Source organism: Cygnus atratus, chromosome 7, assembly GCF_013377495.2.
Source record: "Cygnus atratus isolate AKBS03 ecotype Queensland, Australia chromosome 7, CAtr_DNAZoo_HiC_assembly, whole genome shotgun sequence".
NCBI lineage: Eukaryota > Metazoa > Chordata > Aves > Anseriformes > Anatidae > Cygnus > Cygnus atratus.
The window spans coordinates 24,554,552-24,567,433 of NC_066368.1; the positions used below are offsets into that span (position 1 = coordinate 24,554,552).

A 12,882-nucleotide genomic window follows, 5' to 3' on the forward strand; every position below is an offset into this window, starting at 1 on the left:
GGGGGGGGAAGAACCACATTGAGAGCAACGAAGGGCTGAGTTTCAGCTGATCATTTCGTATAACCTGAGCACACGTTACAGCCCAGAAGATTCCCTGGAAATCCCAGCAAGCACCATAATCCACGTAGGTGGCACGTATTTCAAAGTAGCAGAGCAAAATAGATTCTCTTGTACTAGCTGAATTTGGGGGAAAAAAAACACTGTCGCACTGTGGTGTGGCTTGAAATGTTGACAAGTTACAGAGCCTGAAATGGAAATGCACTGATGTTCCTTGGGATGCATGGCAAGGAGCGTGGTGTTGCTGCCATGGGTGGCTCTGAAGCAAACTTGTCAGCGTGATGCATCTGCACGGCTCTGGCTAAACAAACCAGAACAGTGTAGACTAAATGTCATGAAAAATAAGGTCCTGTGCTGTCTCGTTTGGGTTTCAGCTGGTGATCTCCAGCTCGTGTGTTGTCTTGGTTTTATAACTGGACTGAGACAGGGTTGGCAATGATTTGTTTAAATTTGCAGTGACAAGAGCTGAATCGGAAAGAAGTACCCAAAGTCCAGGCCTGTTCCTTGCCACCAGCTGCTTCACAAAGCACAGAGAGCACTCTGCAGGCACCAGAGGGACATCAGCTGGCCAAATTTGTATTACACCACATCCAAAAGGCTTCAACTCTTGCTCTGCAATCATTTTCTGTTGATTTCTCATTAGAAATATGAGGTGGTGTCTCGCTTTCTTGCTTTTTCCATCTGTAAATGGAATAAATTTTGTTCAAGAAACATCTCCTTCCCCCTCAACGTCCTCGTCTAGACCTTTGGTAAAAGCAGCACCAGGGCATTTGTAGAACTTGTGGAAAATTGCTTTTGGATACAATTGTTCTGAACTTGTAACCCGTGCCCCTTTTTGTGCTTTTATTTTCTTTAACTGGTCTTTGTTATTGGGTGTTTTCAATGCAGCTCCCCAGAGGAATTTTGAAATCGCCTTCAAGATGTTTGACCTGAATGGTGATGGCGAAGTGGACATGGAAGAGTTCGAGCAGGCGAGTTGAATGGCAGGGTGACTTTTTCGTGCTGCAACACCTTGGTTGTCTCTGCAGCACTTCTCTTACTGTGATGTATATTTCTGGTTACTGCTGGCTTCTGGCTTTTCCTCCTGTGCTCTGCTGCTGTGCCTTGGTTTCTGCTTTTTTTATTGGTCATTTCACAAAGTACTTTTTCATTCAACCAGGACAACTTTAAGTACAAATTCCGGTTTCCTGAGATTTTCTCCCAAAGGTATCTTTACAAGGTGTCACCTCCGAAGTAGGCAAAGAATTTTTTTGCTCAACTAGTATCAAAGGGCTCTGACCCTAATTTCTTCCATAGCTTTTATTTTACTAATTACTTTTGTGTTCAGAGAATAACCAGGACTGGTCGGTCAGCTTCAAAGAAGAATTTAGCCATTTATTTTAACGTAATCTAAAAACATATATTTATTGAGAGGATGTCCCCATTAGTTGTTTTCTCCTGCTTCATGCAGTTTGCTTAGCAGGGAGCCTGAAGGCTGACTCTTAAAGGAGCTTAGTCTGGCTGTCTGATGCAAGTGAGCCCTTCACGTAAGATGTGATTTGTGATACTGCTCTGGTGAGAATTTATCAAAGACTTGAGCTGTCAGTGGGGAAAAAAATGGCGTCTGCAGTTGTAATGCAACTCAACTTTCCCATCACCAGTACTTTTAATAATGAGTTGCCACCTCTGTTATCTCCTGATCTACCAAATAATCATGGGGTCCCTGATGCTTTTCTAACCCCACGTATCATGGAGCTGTGCGTTTAATGGGTGAGTGGAAGCTGTTGCTTCAGGGCAAAGGAAAAGAAGACTCCATGGTCAGAAAAATAACCTGCCCTTGTTTTTTTATGCTGGAGGGCATGTGTGTTGCAGTTTGGAGACAGTGGAAAGCTGTTTGGTGGTATATGAGAACAAAGCAGCCCCAAATGATGTAGTTATGAATTCTTACTTATAGGTTGATTGAATGACTGCTTAACTTCAGAAGAGTCTGTGAGAGGTCGTGCGTGGGGCATTTGCTCTAAATGGAAAGAACTAGTGGCAAAGCAGCTCTGTGAAATTTGCCACCGCCACTTCCAATCTTCTGCTGTCATCCTCCCTAAATTATTTTGGGTTTGGTGCTGTTAGTTTGCTCTGGAGCTGTGTAACGGAGCTGATTAACTGCGTGTTCTTAGATGCAAACTTCAAACCGCGATAACAGTGGGGTGTGCTTATCTCTAGTGTGGTATATCTTGAAGTGATCACTTGTGTTATAAATCTAGGAGTTCATTCTTTTTTCCATTGAGTGCAGATTTGAATACCTAGCCATGCCCAGGATATCATGCTGCTTAGCGCTGCCTCCCTAAACACAGATTTAGCTTGGAAAACAGGAAACCAAGTTCTTGTAGTCAAAAATACTGCTCTTCCTTCTATATTTGCCAAGTACATGAATATAGTACTACACCACAGGCATCTCATATTTAACTGTTCAAGATGTGTTTTACGATAGTTATTAATGGTCTAAAGAGAAATCAGTTGTGTAGATAAATGAGTTTAAGGAAAATGGGAAATCAGCTGCCTACTAAAATTGCAGTGAAGGCCAAGGTATTAACGCAGGTGTCATGCTTGGCTGTTTTAATACCTAGCTAAAGAAAGGATGCATATTTTGGAAGTGCTAAGAAGACGAAAGTACAAAATAGATTTAAGTAATCCCAAATCATCTGGTAGGCAACAGGAAGGTATCTGTGCATTAAGTCACACAAAAATCCTCAGGAAGGGGAACATATTTTTGTTAAGCTCGTTAGATGTGTCACTGCATCTATATAAAGGAATAAAATTACTGTTTAGCATCGGAATGTATTGAAGACTGATCTTCCAGAGCTTTTGAGTCAGAAGATGAAGGGACTGCTTTGGGAAGTGAGAAGAACCTGACAATATCGAAGCCAGGAAAAGCGTTGGAGAACATGAGCCTTTTGACCCAAGTGGTTAGTTGAAGCAAATTGCCACCATCTGCTCCTTGCAGATAGCAGCATAACTGATTTGCTGCACTTTGCAAACAGAATTAAGGTAAACACATAGCTTCACTGGGAGGCACATATATTTTTTTTGTATAAGCACATACACAATCATTTCTAAAATAAATATTTTCTCACTCCTTATGGAAATGCCTCAGGACGTTTTAAGGATGGCAGGGTTTGAAAATCTGTCCCATAAACATTGTACCTGGCAGGGACAGCCAGAATTGCCCTTTCCTAGGGAATACGCCACTAGAAGTGACATCAGGTTAAAAGAGCAACGCCTTTTTGCGGAAAAGGGAAAGAAAAGATTGGGCTCGAGCATCTTACCATCACTGCTGGCTGTGGGCACATGGGAATGAATTTCATACTCTGTTTTCACATGTCGTCTTTGGAGAGAGCCAACAGCAGGTCTCTCTTCTCATTAACATCTGCAAACCTTGAGTGTTCATCAAGGAAAAAAAAATCACTTGTGGTAATGGAGCTAATATGCAAGTGAGAGGCTTTAACTACCCACCAGGAAGATATTAATTTCTTGTGCCTCGCTGAAGAGCCTCAGATTTTTTCCTGCTGATGCATATACACAGTGCATAGTGCTAAATAGTTTGGTGCCTGCATCAGGATCGTCTTTAACTTTTCATCCTTCAGGATGTAAACCAGAAATTGTTAGTTTACGCTCCTATTTTTAATTAAAATGTTGGATGAAAAGTAGTTAACTTGCAGGCAGTGTTATTATAATTTCTCTACAAACCATTGCTTTTAAATATTTTCCTTGATTTTTTTCCCCTTGTCTGGTCCAAAAGACGAAAGAGATCAAACACTTAAGCTGAAATGCATTTAAAAATAAAGACGACAGCAAAGCACCTGTGCAGAGTCGTACGATCGATGAGCTGTGGGGGAGGACAGCACTGGCAGGACTGGAGAACAACTTGTGGCAGCTGCCTGCATTTCTGGGTATTAGGAGAATTCCCGAAAATAGGTACCAGCCAAATGGGTTTGGCTCCGGTGCCCACAGATGGATGTCCAGACTGTCTGGGGCTTCTTATGGATGGGGAGAGAAAGAGGGCCACGGGTCTGCCTGGCCTCAGATGCCGTGTAAATAACACCCAGGAGAAGAAGCTCTATCGAACCGTCTGCAGCGTGGTAAACATTTTGCTTCTGCAGAAGTAGGGGCAGGTTTCCAAGCTGGTCATAAACTGCATCGCTTCAGACAGCTTATAAATATTTGCCTCAAACGTGTGTGCGGAGCTCATGGTTCAAGCGGAGCACAAAGCAAAATAAGGAGCTGCTATTTACAGGGCTGCTACAAACCAGAGGACAAGATCCTTCCTCACATCACAGTGCCTGTTTCAAAAGAAAATTGGCAGGAGGAGGAGGAGGCTGAAGGCGAAGCAGTGGGTTTTGCTGGAGCTCCAGAAAGCCCCTGGGAGCCTCTCCTTCTCTCAGAGCCTCTCCTTCTCACTCTGTGGCTACCACTACAATACATAGCACTAAGCATCTGCCTTGGTTACCCCTCACGTTGGCGTGGGACACTTAAAATAATGAGTTCTTGGATTTTTTGAGCTGTTGCATCCTTCAGTTTGATCTTTTGCCCTGTCTTAGGGGGCAGTGAACTTGTCCTGGGTATCCTTGTCCTGTCCCGTAGCATCTGTTCGAGTTGCGTGATGCCTTTGAGAAGGCATGACGTGTTGCCGAGAGCTTGAGAGAAAGAGTTTTTTAACTGGTAAACCCTGCGCCTCTCCTGTGTGGTCTCCAGACATTTTGAAAGACAGGGCTGTGTGCAATGTTCATTTACTCTTCTCTGCAGCTGCTCCCCCATCCCTGCTCATGACTTCTCACTTTCTGGGTGTTTTATTCAGCCTCTCAACCATGGAACTTGACCAGGACATGCACACGGCATGGTTTGCTGCGATTCTCAGAGCAGAGGGTTTTGTAAGATACCGCTGTTACAGGGCGTGACTTCACACTTGGCTGTGTTTGTGCAAATATCCGTCTGCTGATAACCCAGATGCGTTGTGGGGTGTGAGCTAGCTGGAGCTAGTGCCAGCTAACCAGGATACTTGGTTAACATAAGTCCAATCCAAGTGGATTTGGTGCTAACGTTCTCCTTATTTTTTTAAGGTCCAGAGCATCATTCGCTCCCAAACCAGCATGGGCATGCGCCACAGAGACCGATCAACCACTGGGAACACCCTGAAGACTGGCTTCAACTCTGCGCTGACGACATACTTCTTCGGGGCAGATCTGAAGGGGAAGCTCACCATCTCCCACTTCCTCGAATTCCAGCGCAAGCTGCAGCACGATATCCTCAAACTGGAGGTTTGAGTTACTTTTGTGTACGGGGAGAGGGCAGTGCAGCACACCCGTGCTGAATTTGTGATGAGCGTGGTGCTCCCCAGGAACACCTTCAGCTCTTTGCAGTAGCAGAGAACTTTTTGGAGCTCTTGTGGAGCTGCAGCAGCAGGAGGCAGGTCCTGGTGTGTGTCCCTCCATGTGGGGCTTGCCTAGCTTTGGCACTGCCTAAGTGGTGACTGAGATGCTCTAGAAAAAGGCAAGAGGTGGCCAGCAGGCTGTTGCTCCCATACCAAGGCAGGTTTGTCTCAGTCCTGGTGAGTGGACTGTGCCTGGAAGGACCAGCGGTTATAACTTTCACAAAACTCTTTCCCCATTTGCTTCACTGTTGTGAACATTTCTGCTGTGTAAGCATTCAATAAGAAATGTCCATCTATTCTGCCTCTTCTGCCTTTCAATTTAATTGAATGCCTTCTTTTTTCTTTGCATCACCGTGAGTTAACAGCAGCACCCGGTCTCCTCCTCGTAGTTGCATAGCTTGATTTTAAGCACTAGGCTTCAAAATTTGGTTTTGAATAATGTGAGTGTAGGAATAGCAATAGGGATTACTTGGGGTCTGTCTCGGCCCCCAGCTGGAACTGACTTGGTTTAATGCAATGCACTTTTCTGGAGCAGATTCAAGCTGGCTTGGGTAAAACCAGGTTTTTATTTGCATCAAAAGTGAGGATTTTGTGCTCGAGAAGTTGTCCTCCCAACCATAACCTGGTTAAGGCAGCATTCGGAGGTCACTAAGGCTTCTGCCTGGTGTGTGAATGTCCACGTGCTCAGGCTGTGGGATCCAGCTAATGAACGGCGTTTTATTAAGTTGCCGTCAAGTCAGCCACTGTGAACCTAACCTGAATTTATTCCCTCTTCTATTTGGAGTTTTATGAAGTAAGGAACTGACTCAAGGACTAGGCTTTTTATGAGGGTAATTGTCCAGTTAGCTGAGTTCATTTAACTGCTCATTAACGCTGGCGGCGTGCTGTGTGTCTGCAGGGGGAATAGATTGGTGGAGGAGAATGTTCTTCATGGACTGGAAAGTGTCAGTTCCTCAGCTCCTCTACAAATGGAAAATGAATGAAATACTGTTGAAGGCTAAGAAACCTAAGGTGAAACTTGAACTCAAAGGGAGGCGAAATAGAGATTTTGTCCTTGCTTGCCATTCTGCTTTGGCTTCCCACTGCCACTTTCTCTCCAGGGCCAGGCGATGAGCAGGCACTCGAGGATTATTTCTAACCCTGTGCTGGAGTCATGTGCTCCCTCCACAGGTTACCATTAAGAAGCAACGGGTTTTTTAGTTTCTTAGTACTTGTTCTTTTCCTTCTGCAACAGTTCAGTTCTAATTTAGTTCTTAGTGACTTCAGCCAATTGTCCGTCTTTCTAGTGAACATTTAGCTGCCTTTCTAAGATGGTATTTGTTAATTTGGGGTAGTACAAGATAAGATGTCTTGGTAAGTTAATATCCTAAAAGCATTGTTACTGAATTCACGAGGGCACCCTTGAACACAGTACCATGCTGTGCTTAGCATTTTTGATACTCATTTGAACTGAAAAAATGAGCTGTGGAAAGCGAACAGTTTTGTTCTGCCAAACATGTCTTTTTTTCCTGAGTTCACGGTATTAAAGTACCTGATTTTTCTGTTCGTAGTTCTCATTGATTTAGGCAACAGACCTATTTCTGTCCTCAGCATTATGTAACGTAGTCGCTCTCCTCTCGTGCTTTTCTCTCTTCTGACATTATCTCCCACCTTCTCTCCTTACTTTGCATTTGTTGTTTTTGTTCACGGTTAAGTGGCTTTTCACACAAGTGCCTAACGGGTTCATGTCGTTCCTTTTCCAAGGAGGGCTCTAATGAACTCAGCCCCTTAAAAAACATGGTAAGTCAGAGAGGGGATGTTCCTCAAGTATTTACCCTGATCTGTGTGAATCAGAAGAGCCTAAGAGGTGGTGTTAGGAAATAGCTGTACTGCAGAGCAACAGGTAGCTCTCAGGTAAGTTTTAAGGCTTCCCTGGTGTTGTGTGTCTGTCTCTGGGTGATGACCCTGGGAGCACAGTGGTGTTGGATCCATCAGAAAGTGCCCAGCTGCCCGTGCACGTCGTCTCTGGACCCTTGTCAGGGTAGCTGGGGCTACCAGTGGGCTGGGAGGAGCAGAAAGGAGTTGGTGACAGCTCTGCTGGCCTCATCTGCTGATTCTTGACTGGCTTAGCAAAATCAGTATGCGGCCTGAAGATGGGATATGAATTTGAAAACCTATTTGTGTTCATTTTAAATGTCTCAGTTCCAGAATAGGCTCGGGGGGAATGTACCATCAACATGTCTGAAGATCTGTCCTGGGGATGGTGCAGCCTCTGGGTGGCACAGGACATCTGTTCTCAAACTGGGACTCACTTTTTCTTCATCCAAAAGGTCTCTACTTGAAATAAGACTTTTCTTAAAGCTATTTTCCCTTCAGCTCAGAATCCAGGCATATCTGCAGTTAATACACTTAAGAATCAGTTTCTTCTGTTGCCTGTGAAGGTAGAACAGTAGTTTCTGACCACCTGCACCCACTTTCCTCTTACTGGTCTTGGTTATTTTTTCTGTTTCCCAAAATATTTTATATGTGTATTTCCGAAGATTGAGCAGAAACTTTCTCAGAGTGATTAGATGAGACAAAGCCACGAACGTTTCAGTGTCCCAGAAGGGTGAAGTGCTGACAGCATGGTTAAGTAACCGTGGCCACTGCCTCCTTCCCTTTTGCTTCACTTTATGAAGACGTAGCAATCAGCTCAGTTGTGCAAGGAAAGGATGAGCAAAGTAACCACAGCCAGAGGGAGAAGAGAAGCTTTTAACAGCTTATTGCCACTTCTTGTGGTTTGGCTGCCTCGGTGACTTCGCTCCTATCTCACTGCTTCCTTATTGTCTTCCAGACCAGAAATTGCATGCGAAGTGCATCTGCTTCCTACAGGAGAGAGTCGCTAACAGGCACCAACCCTGCTGTTGATGAGTTTCTATCTGTGCCATAGGAAATAATACCTTTAGGAAGCTGTGGCATGAGCAGACTGGGAGTCCTTGCTGCGTTGTGAGTTGCTGTGGGTTAGCTAGGGCTGTGTATTAGGGACCAACCCAGCCAGTGGGACAGGCTCCCAACAAAGTCCTTGGCGTTTTCTTACCACTTTGATGTTGCATTGTATTAGCAGCTTTGGAAAAACTCCCTTTCTTCTTGTCAGTGTGACAAATGGTGACAAGCTTGGAGTAAGCAAGGCAGTGTGGGCTCTGCAGCCATCGCATCCTGTATGCTGTGTTTGGCTTCAGTAGTGTTTTTTTCACCGAAATTGTTCTGCGAGTTAGGGAGATGGATAGGACTTGACATCATCGGTTATGCTATTTCTGCTCGTTGGTGTCCCAGATATCCCCGTGTCCTTGGTGGACTAAGAGGAGTCCCAGCCAGCCCACACGTCTCTTCCAGCCTAAGTTTTTCTGTGATTCTGCAAGTAGATGTAGGCAAGATGTAGAGAACATAGAGCTAACACATCGGTGTCACCTCTTTGCTTTCCCAGACAGGTAACCCAAAATGTCCTAATAGCAGTGATTTCATCTCCGTACTGAGTTGTGGTTTATTTTCTCAGGTCTCCTTTTGCCAGCAGTGAGATGGGTGCCTGTGGTGTAAAACCTTAGCCAAGTTTTTTTTATTTCCAAAGGGCCTGCAGAGAGATTTCTAGAGCACGTTGTTTCCCTGCACGTTACTTGGGGGAGGGCATTTGTTCTCAGCTGAATGGGTGAAGCAGGTACTAAGCCAACCCTACACCTTGTGGCTGTGGGGCTGATGCCACAGCTGGAGAGGTAAGGTTGTGCAGCACGGCTTTTACCCTGGAAATGCCTATTTTCACAAGGAGTGCTGATACCACTGCTGCTTGGCTTGTTTTTCTATCAAAAAGGGGTGATGGATGGTGTCAGGCTGTTCCGTCTGCTCATTTCTCATTAGAAACCCTAGGTCCTTTTGGATTTCAGCCCTGTCTTAACCAATATTCTGGCTTCAGAAGGCATTTCTACAGCTTCACAACCTGATTTTAGTCCAATAATTTGTCCCAAAGTGCCTTCCTCTTCTGCATCCCTGCACTGGGGTAGTTGGTAGCTGAGTCCTGTACTAATTAACAAAAACTACAATGTTAGCAGCTCAGTTAAGTTGTGGGGTTTTTTTGCATTCAGCCTTATTGCTCTATGGCCTTGCAGACTGCTGCAGAGTTTTGGTGGTGGTTAAAAACAGCTGAAAATGCACCTCTTGGAGCCTCTGCTTGTCACAGGGGAAGAGAGATTCAACGGAGGATGGGGATGCATGTCAGGAGGAGCCAGGCGCAGTAACAAGTACCTCTGCAGGTGCTGTACAACTTGAGAGCTGCTGTGGCAGGAGGAGGTGGCCTGATCCCTCAGGACGGTGAGAGGCAAGCAGTGGCTGCCAGGTAAAGCACAGAATTAAAAACAGGCAACGCACAGAATTGGAGCAGGGGATGGAACATAAACCAGCTGAAAGCAGGATGAAAACAGGGGAGACTTCCAGCGATGGTCCTCTGCCACCCAGCTATGTGAGCTGGTTCTAGACAGGTAGCTGCAATGATTTGGAGCACTCACCATGGTTTTGATGCCATTCAGAGCTGCTGTCAGTGTGCTTTTGTCCTGGCATGTGAATGGAAAGGGTCCTTTGAAGTGTTCCAGTTGACCATACTGCCTTCTTTGTTAGGGTTTGGGGAAAACTTAGCGCTCTGTTTTTGTCCAGTGTCAGCCCAAGATTTGGTAAGCTGAAGTGGGATGTAACTATGGGGAAAAAAATCTCAAAAATAATAAGTTATGAGGTTGTGGCTTGGGTAGTTTAAAGGAGAGAGATGGGAAATTGAGCTGTTTCAGTAAATGCAAAGAGTCACTGGAGAAAGCTGAGGCCGGTCATTTTCATCTACCACTAAGCCCTATATTGCTTGGTCTGTTGTTAAACGTGAGACAGGGAAAGTTGGGGTTGACAGTACGTGTGCTTTGGGGCACCACAGCTGCCAGGGGACTGAGCGCTGCTGGGACATTGCTCAAATGCATGGGGACAGCTTGGCCATCTCCTCCTTTGGGGTGGTTGATGATCCCAGCAGCTGTCATGATGCCTGGTTTGTTGCACCCCAGCTGTGCAGTGCTGCTTTGTTGCTTGAACATGCACCAGGTGATTGAAATGCGCTTGGTGCAGCAGCTCTACAGGAAAGCTGTTTGAGGATTTTATTAGGATTTCTATTTATTGCATTGTTAGTGCCAGGAGAGGGTTTTGCTCTGTAACAAAGCAGCTTTATGAAGTGTGTGTAAATCTACTCCCGAGCTCCTGCCGGGCAGCATGAGGAGCCCTCCTCTGGTGCAGGCAGCAGAGCACTTCAGTGGAACCTGAAAACTAAACCCCCAGAGGGATCAGGAGTCTCTGACTTCAGCATCATCCTTCTGCTGCATGAGCAAACGTTTTGGTCACCTTACTCTGGAAGTGCAGTGGGTTTATTTTCTCGTGGCAAATTGAGCACCAAGGCCAAGCAGAAACAGCATAAATCTCACCGGCAGTGAAAGAGATCTGTTTTAATAAAACTGTGCCAATTCCACAGGTTTTGATTCGTGTTTTCAGACTGGCTTGGGTGCGTGCAGCTGGCCAGTGGGTCTTGCTGCAGGGAGGTCGGGAGCTCCTTGTGGTTCTGATCTTTGCTTTCTTCTTGTTCAGCAGGCATGCAGGATGGAGAAGCTTCTCCATTCCTCACATTTGGGTACCAGGAACATTTTCAAGGGCAGAAGTGGCAGTAACACAGGCAGGGCAGAGAGCAGCAGCGGGAGCTGAGGCTCATTCCCTTCCTTTCCAGGCAGTCAAGAGAAGGCTTCCTTCCAGTTCATCCAACGTGCCCTTTCCTGGGATATTACAGTTTCCTCTCCTTTACATTTTCTTCATTTCATTCCCTCCCTGCTTGAAATTTCAAAATGCAGCTCTATTCAGAGCTGGCAAGGAGTTATTTTGATTCATGAGGATGAAGTTAAGGTACAGCCATCTTTACATAACCTTTTTTAATTGCTCATTAAACCGTAACAAGTTGTTGGTGGCTGGAATTAATTTTTTCCCCCTCGCAGGCAGTGCTGCCATGCCAAGGCCAATGAAATGTCAAAAGCATCTATCAACCACCTGGTCTGCAGGGATTTCAGTGCTGCTTATGGATGTAAATTTTTAACTTTGCTACTACATATTCACTTTAAGCTGCTCTTGGAGAGTGGAGGGAAAGGGAAAACAGGGAAAGCATTCGAAAATCGGATTTTGCTTTTGTGGAAACAGCTCCCTTTCTCCCCCATGCACATATATATGTGTGTATTTATAGAGGTGGAAGATGCTGGTAGCACTGTGAGCATTTCTCCTGACCCAGTCCAGCTGTACAACCTAGACTTGAGTCCAGGGAGCTGCAGCCCCACAGCTTCCTTCCAAATCCCTTTTTTTGGGGTGGGACAGATGAGGTTGCTGGGTTTTAGGAAGATTAACAGTGCTTTCTTTTTTTTTTTTTTTCCCCTGTCATATTTGTATATGCAACTTGACAAGAGAGCCTGGCAGCCTGCTTCTTCAGAACAGTAAACAGGCCCAGTGCTGCAGCAGTTTGCAGATAAATAATGTATTACAGCCTGTCAAATAAAGCTTTGAGCAACTACTACTTTAAAGGGTCATACATTGTGAATCTGAATATTACCCTACGAATCACTGTCCAGATCCTTTTGACTCCTTGTTACACACACAACACCGCCTTCAAAGCAGGTCACCTTTTCCAAGTACCCTTAATACTGGCAGAATTAGTATCAGCAGTATTTCTGTTCTAGATGTTTGTTTAACAAGCATAAATAAACTCAAAAATCATCCCTCAATGCTCTTTTCTCCATCCAAAAGCCCCTGTAGATTTTTTTTTCTTTGTGAATGGGAAATAGTAAGTGGCACACATACATTTCTTTTATAGGTGCTTGTATTGAGGTTTTAGGGAATTTATGGATTGTTTTTTCAGTTGAATCCTTCCTAGAAATTTAGGGACATCGCACTGTCCGTGCAGCTCAGCAGTTAGTATTCCTCTCGCAGGGTAAGTCAGTGCATTATATTCAAGTCCCACACCACAAACCCCACTGATTTCTCCCTTCTGTCTGGGCTGCCGGAAGGGTTGCTCGTGGAAGTAATGCTGAGCTCCTGTGCCTGCTGGAGCTGGGAGTTAAAAACCCTGCGGTATTTGCCAGAAAAACAAGCGGCCTCCTGATGCTTGCAGTTACAGAGGACGGGGTTTCAGCACTGGGGGTTTAGGTAGAAATTTCCCACGTGTCTTTTTAATGCTATTGCTTCTGGCGAATGTATAGAGGAGGAGAATCAGCCAAAACGAGAAACCTGCCCCGAGGTGTCTGGCACCAAAGTTTGGCCTTTTTCGGGAGGAGCGGTGTCCTTGGGGTAAGCTAAAAAGACACCAGTATCACCTGAAGTTCTCTTTCCACAACACTGCAGTACTGCAGCTGAAGGACTCC

General features: G+C 45.3%; 1 protein-coding gene across 4 annotated transcripts in view; it reads left to right on the forward strand.

Annotated features, from left to right (window-relative positions):
* The window catches only part of MICU1 (mitochondrial calcium uptake 1), a 96,976-nt gene that overhangs the window by 66,603 nt on the left and 17,491 nt on the right, over positions 1-12,882 (forward strand). For all 4 annotated transcript variants that reach the window (XM_035540253.2, XM_035540272.2, XM_035540305.2 and 1 more), the window contains 2 exons: positions 946-1,028; positions 5,148-5,345. In XM_035540253.2, coding sequence (XP_035396146.1) covers positions 946-1,028; positions 5,148-5,345 — 281 coding nt within the window. The remainder of the gene's footprint in view (positions 1-945; positions 1,029-5,147; positions 5,346-12,882) is intronic.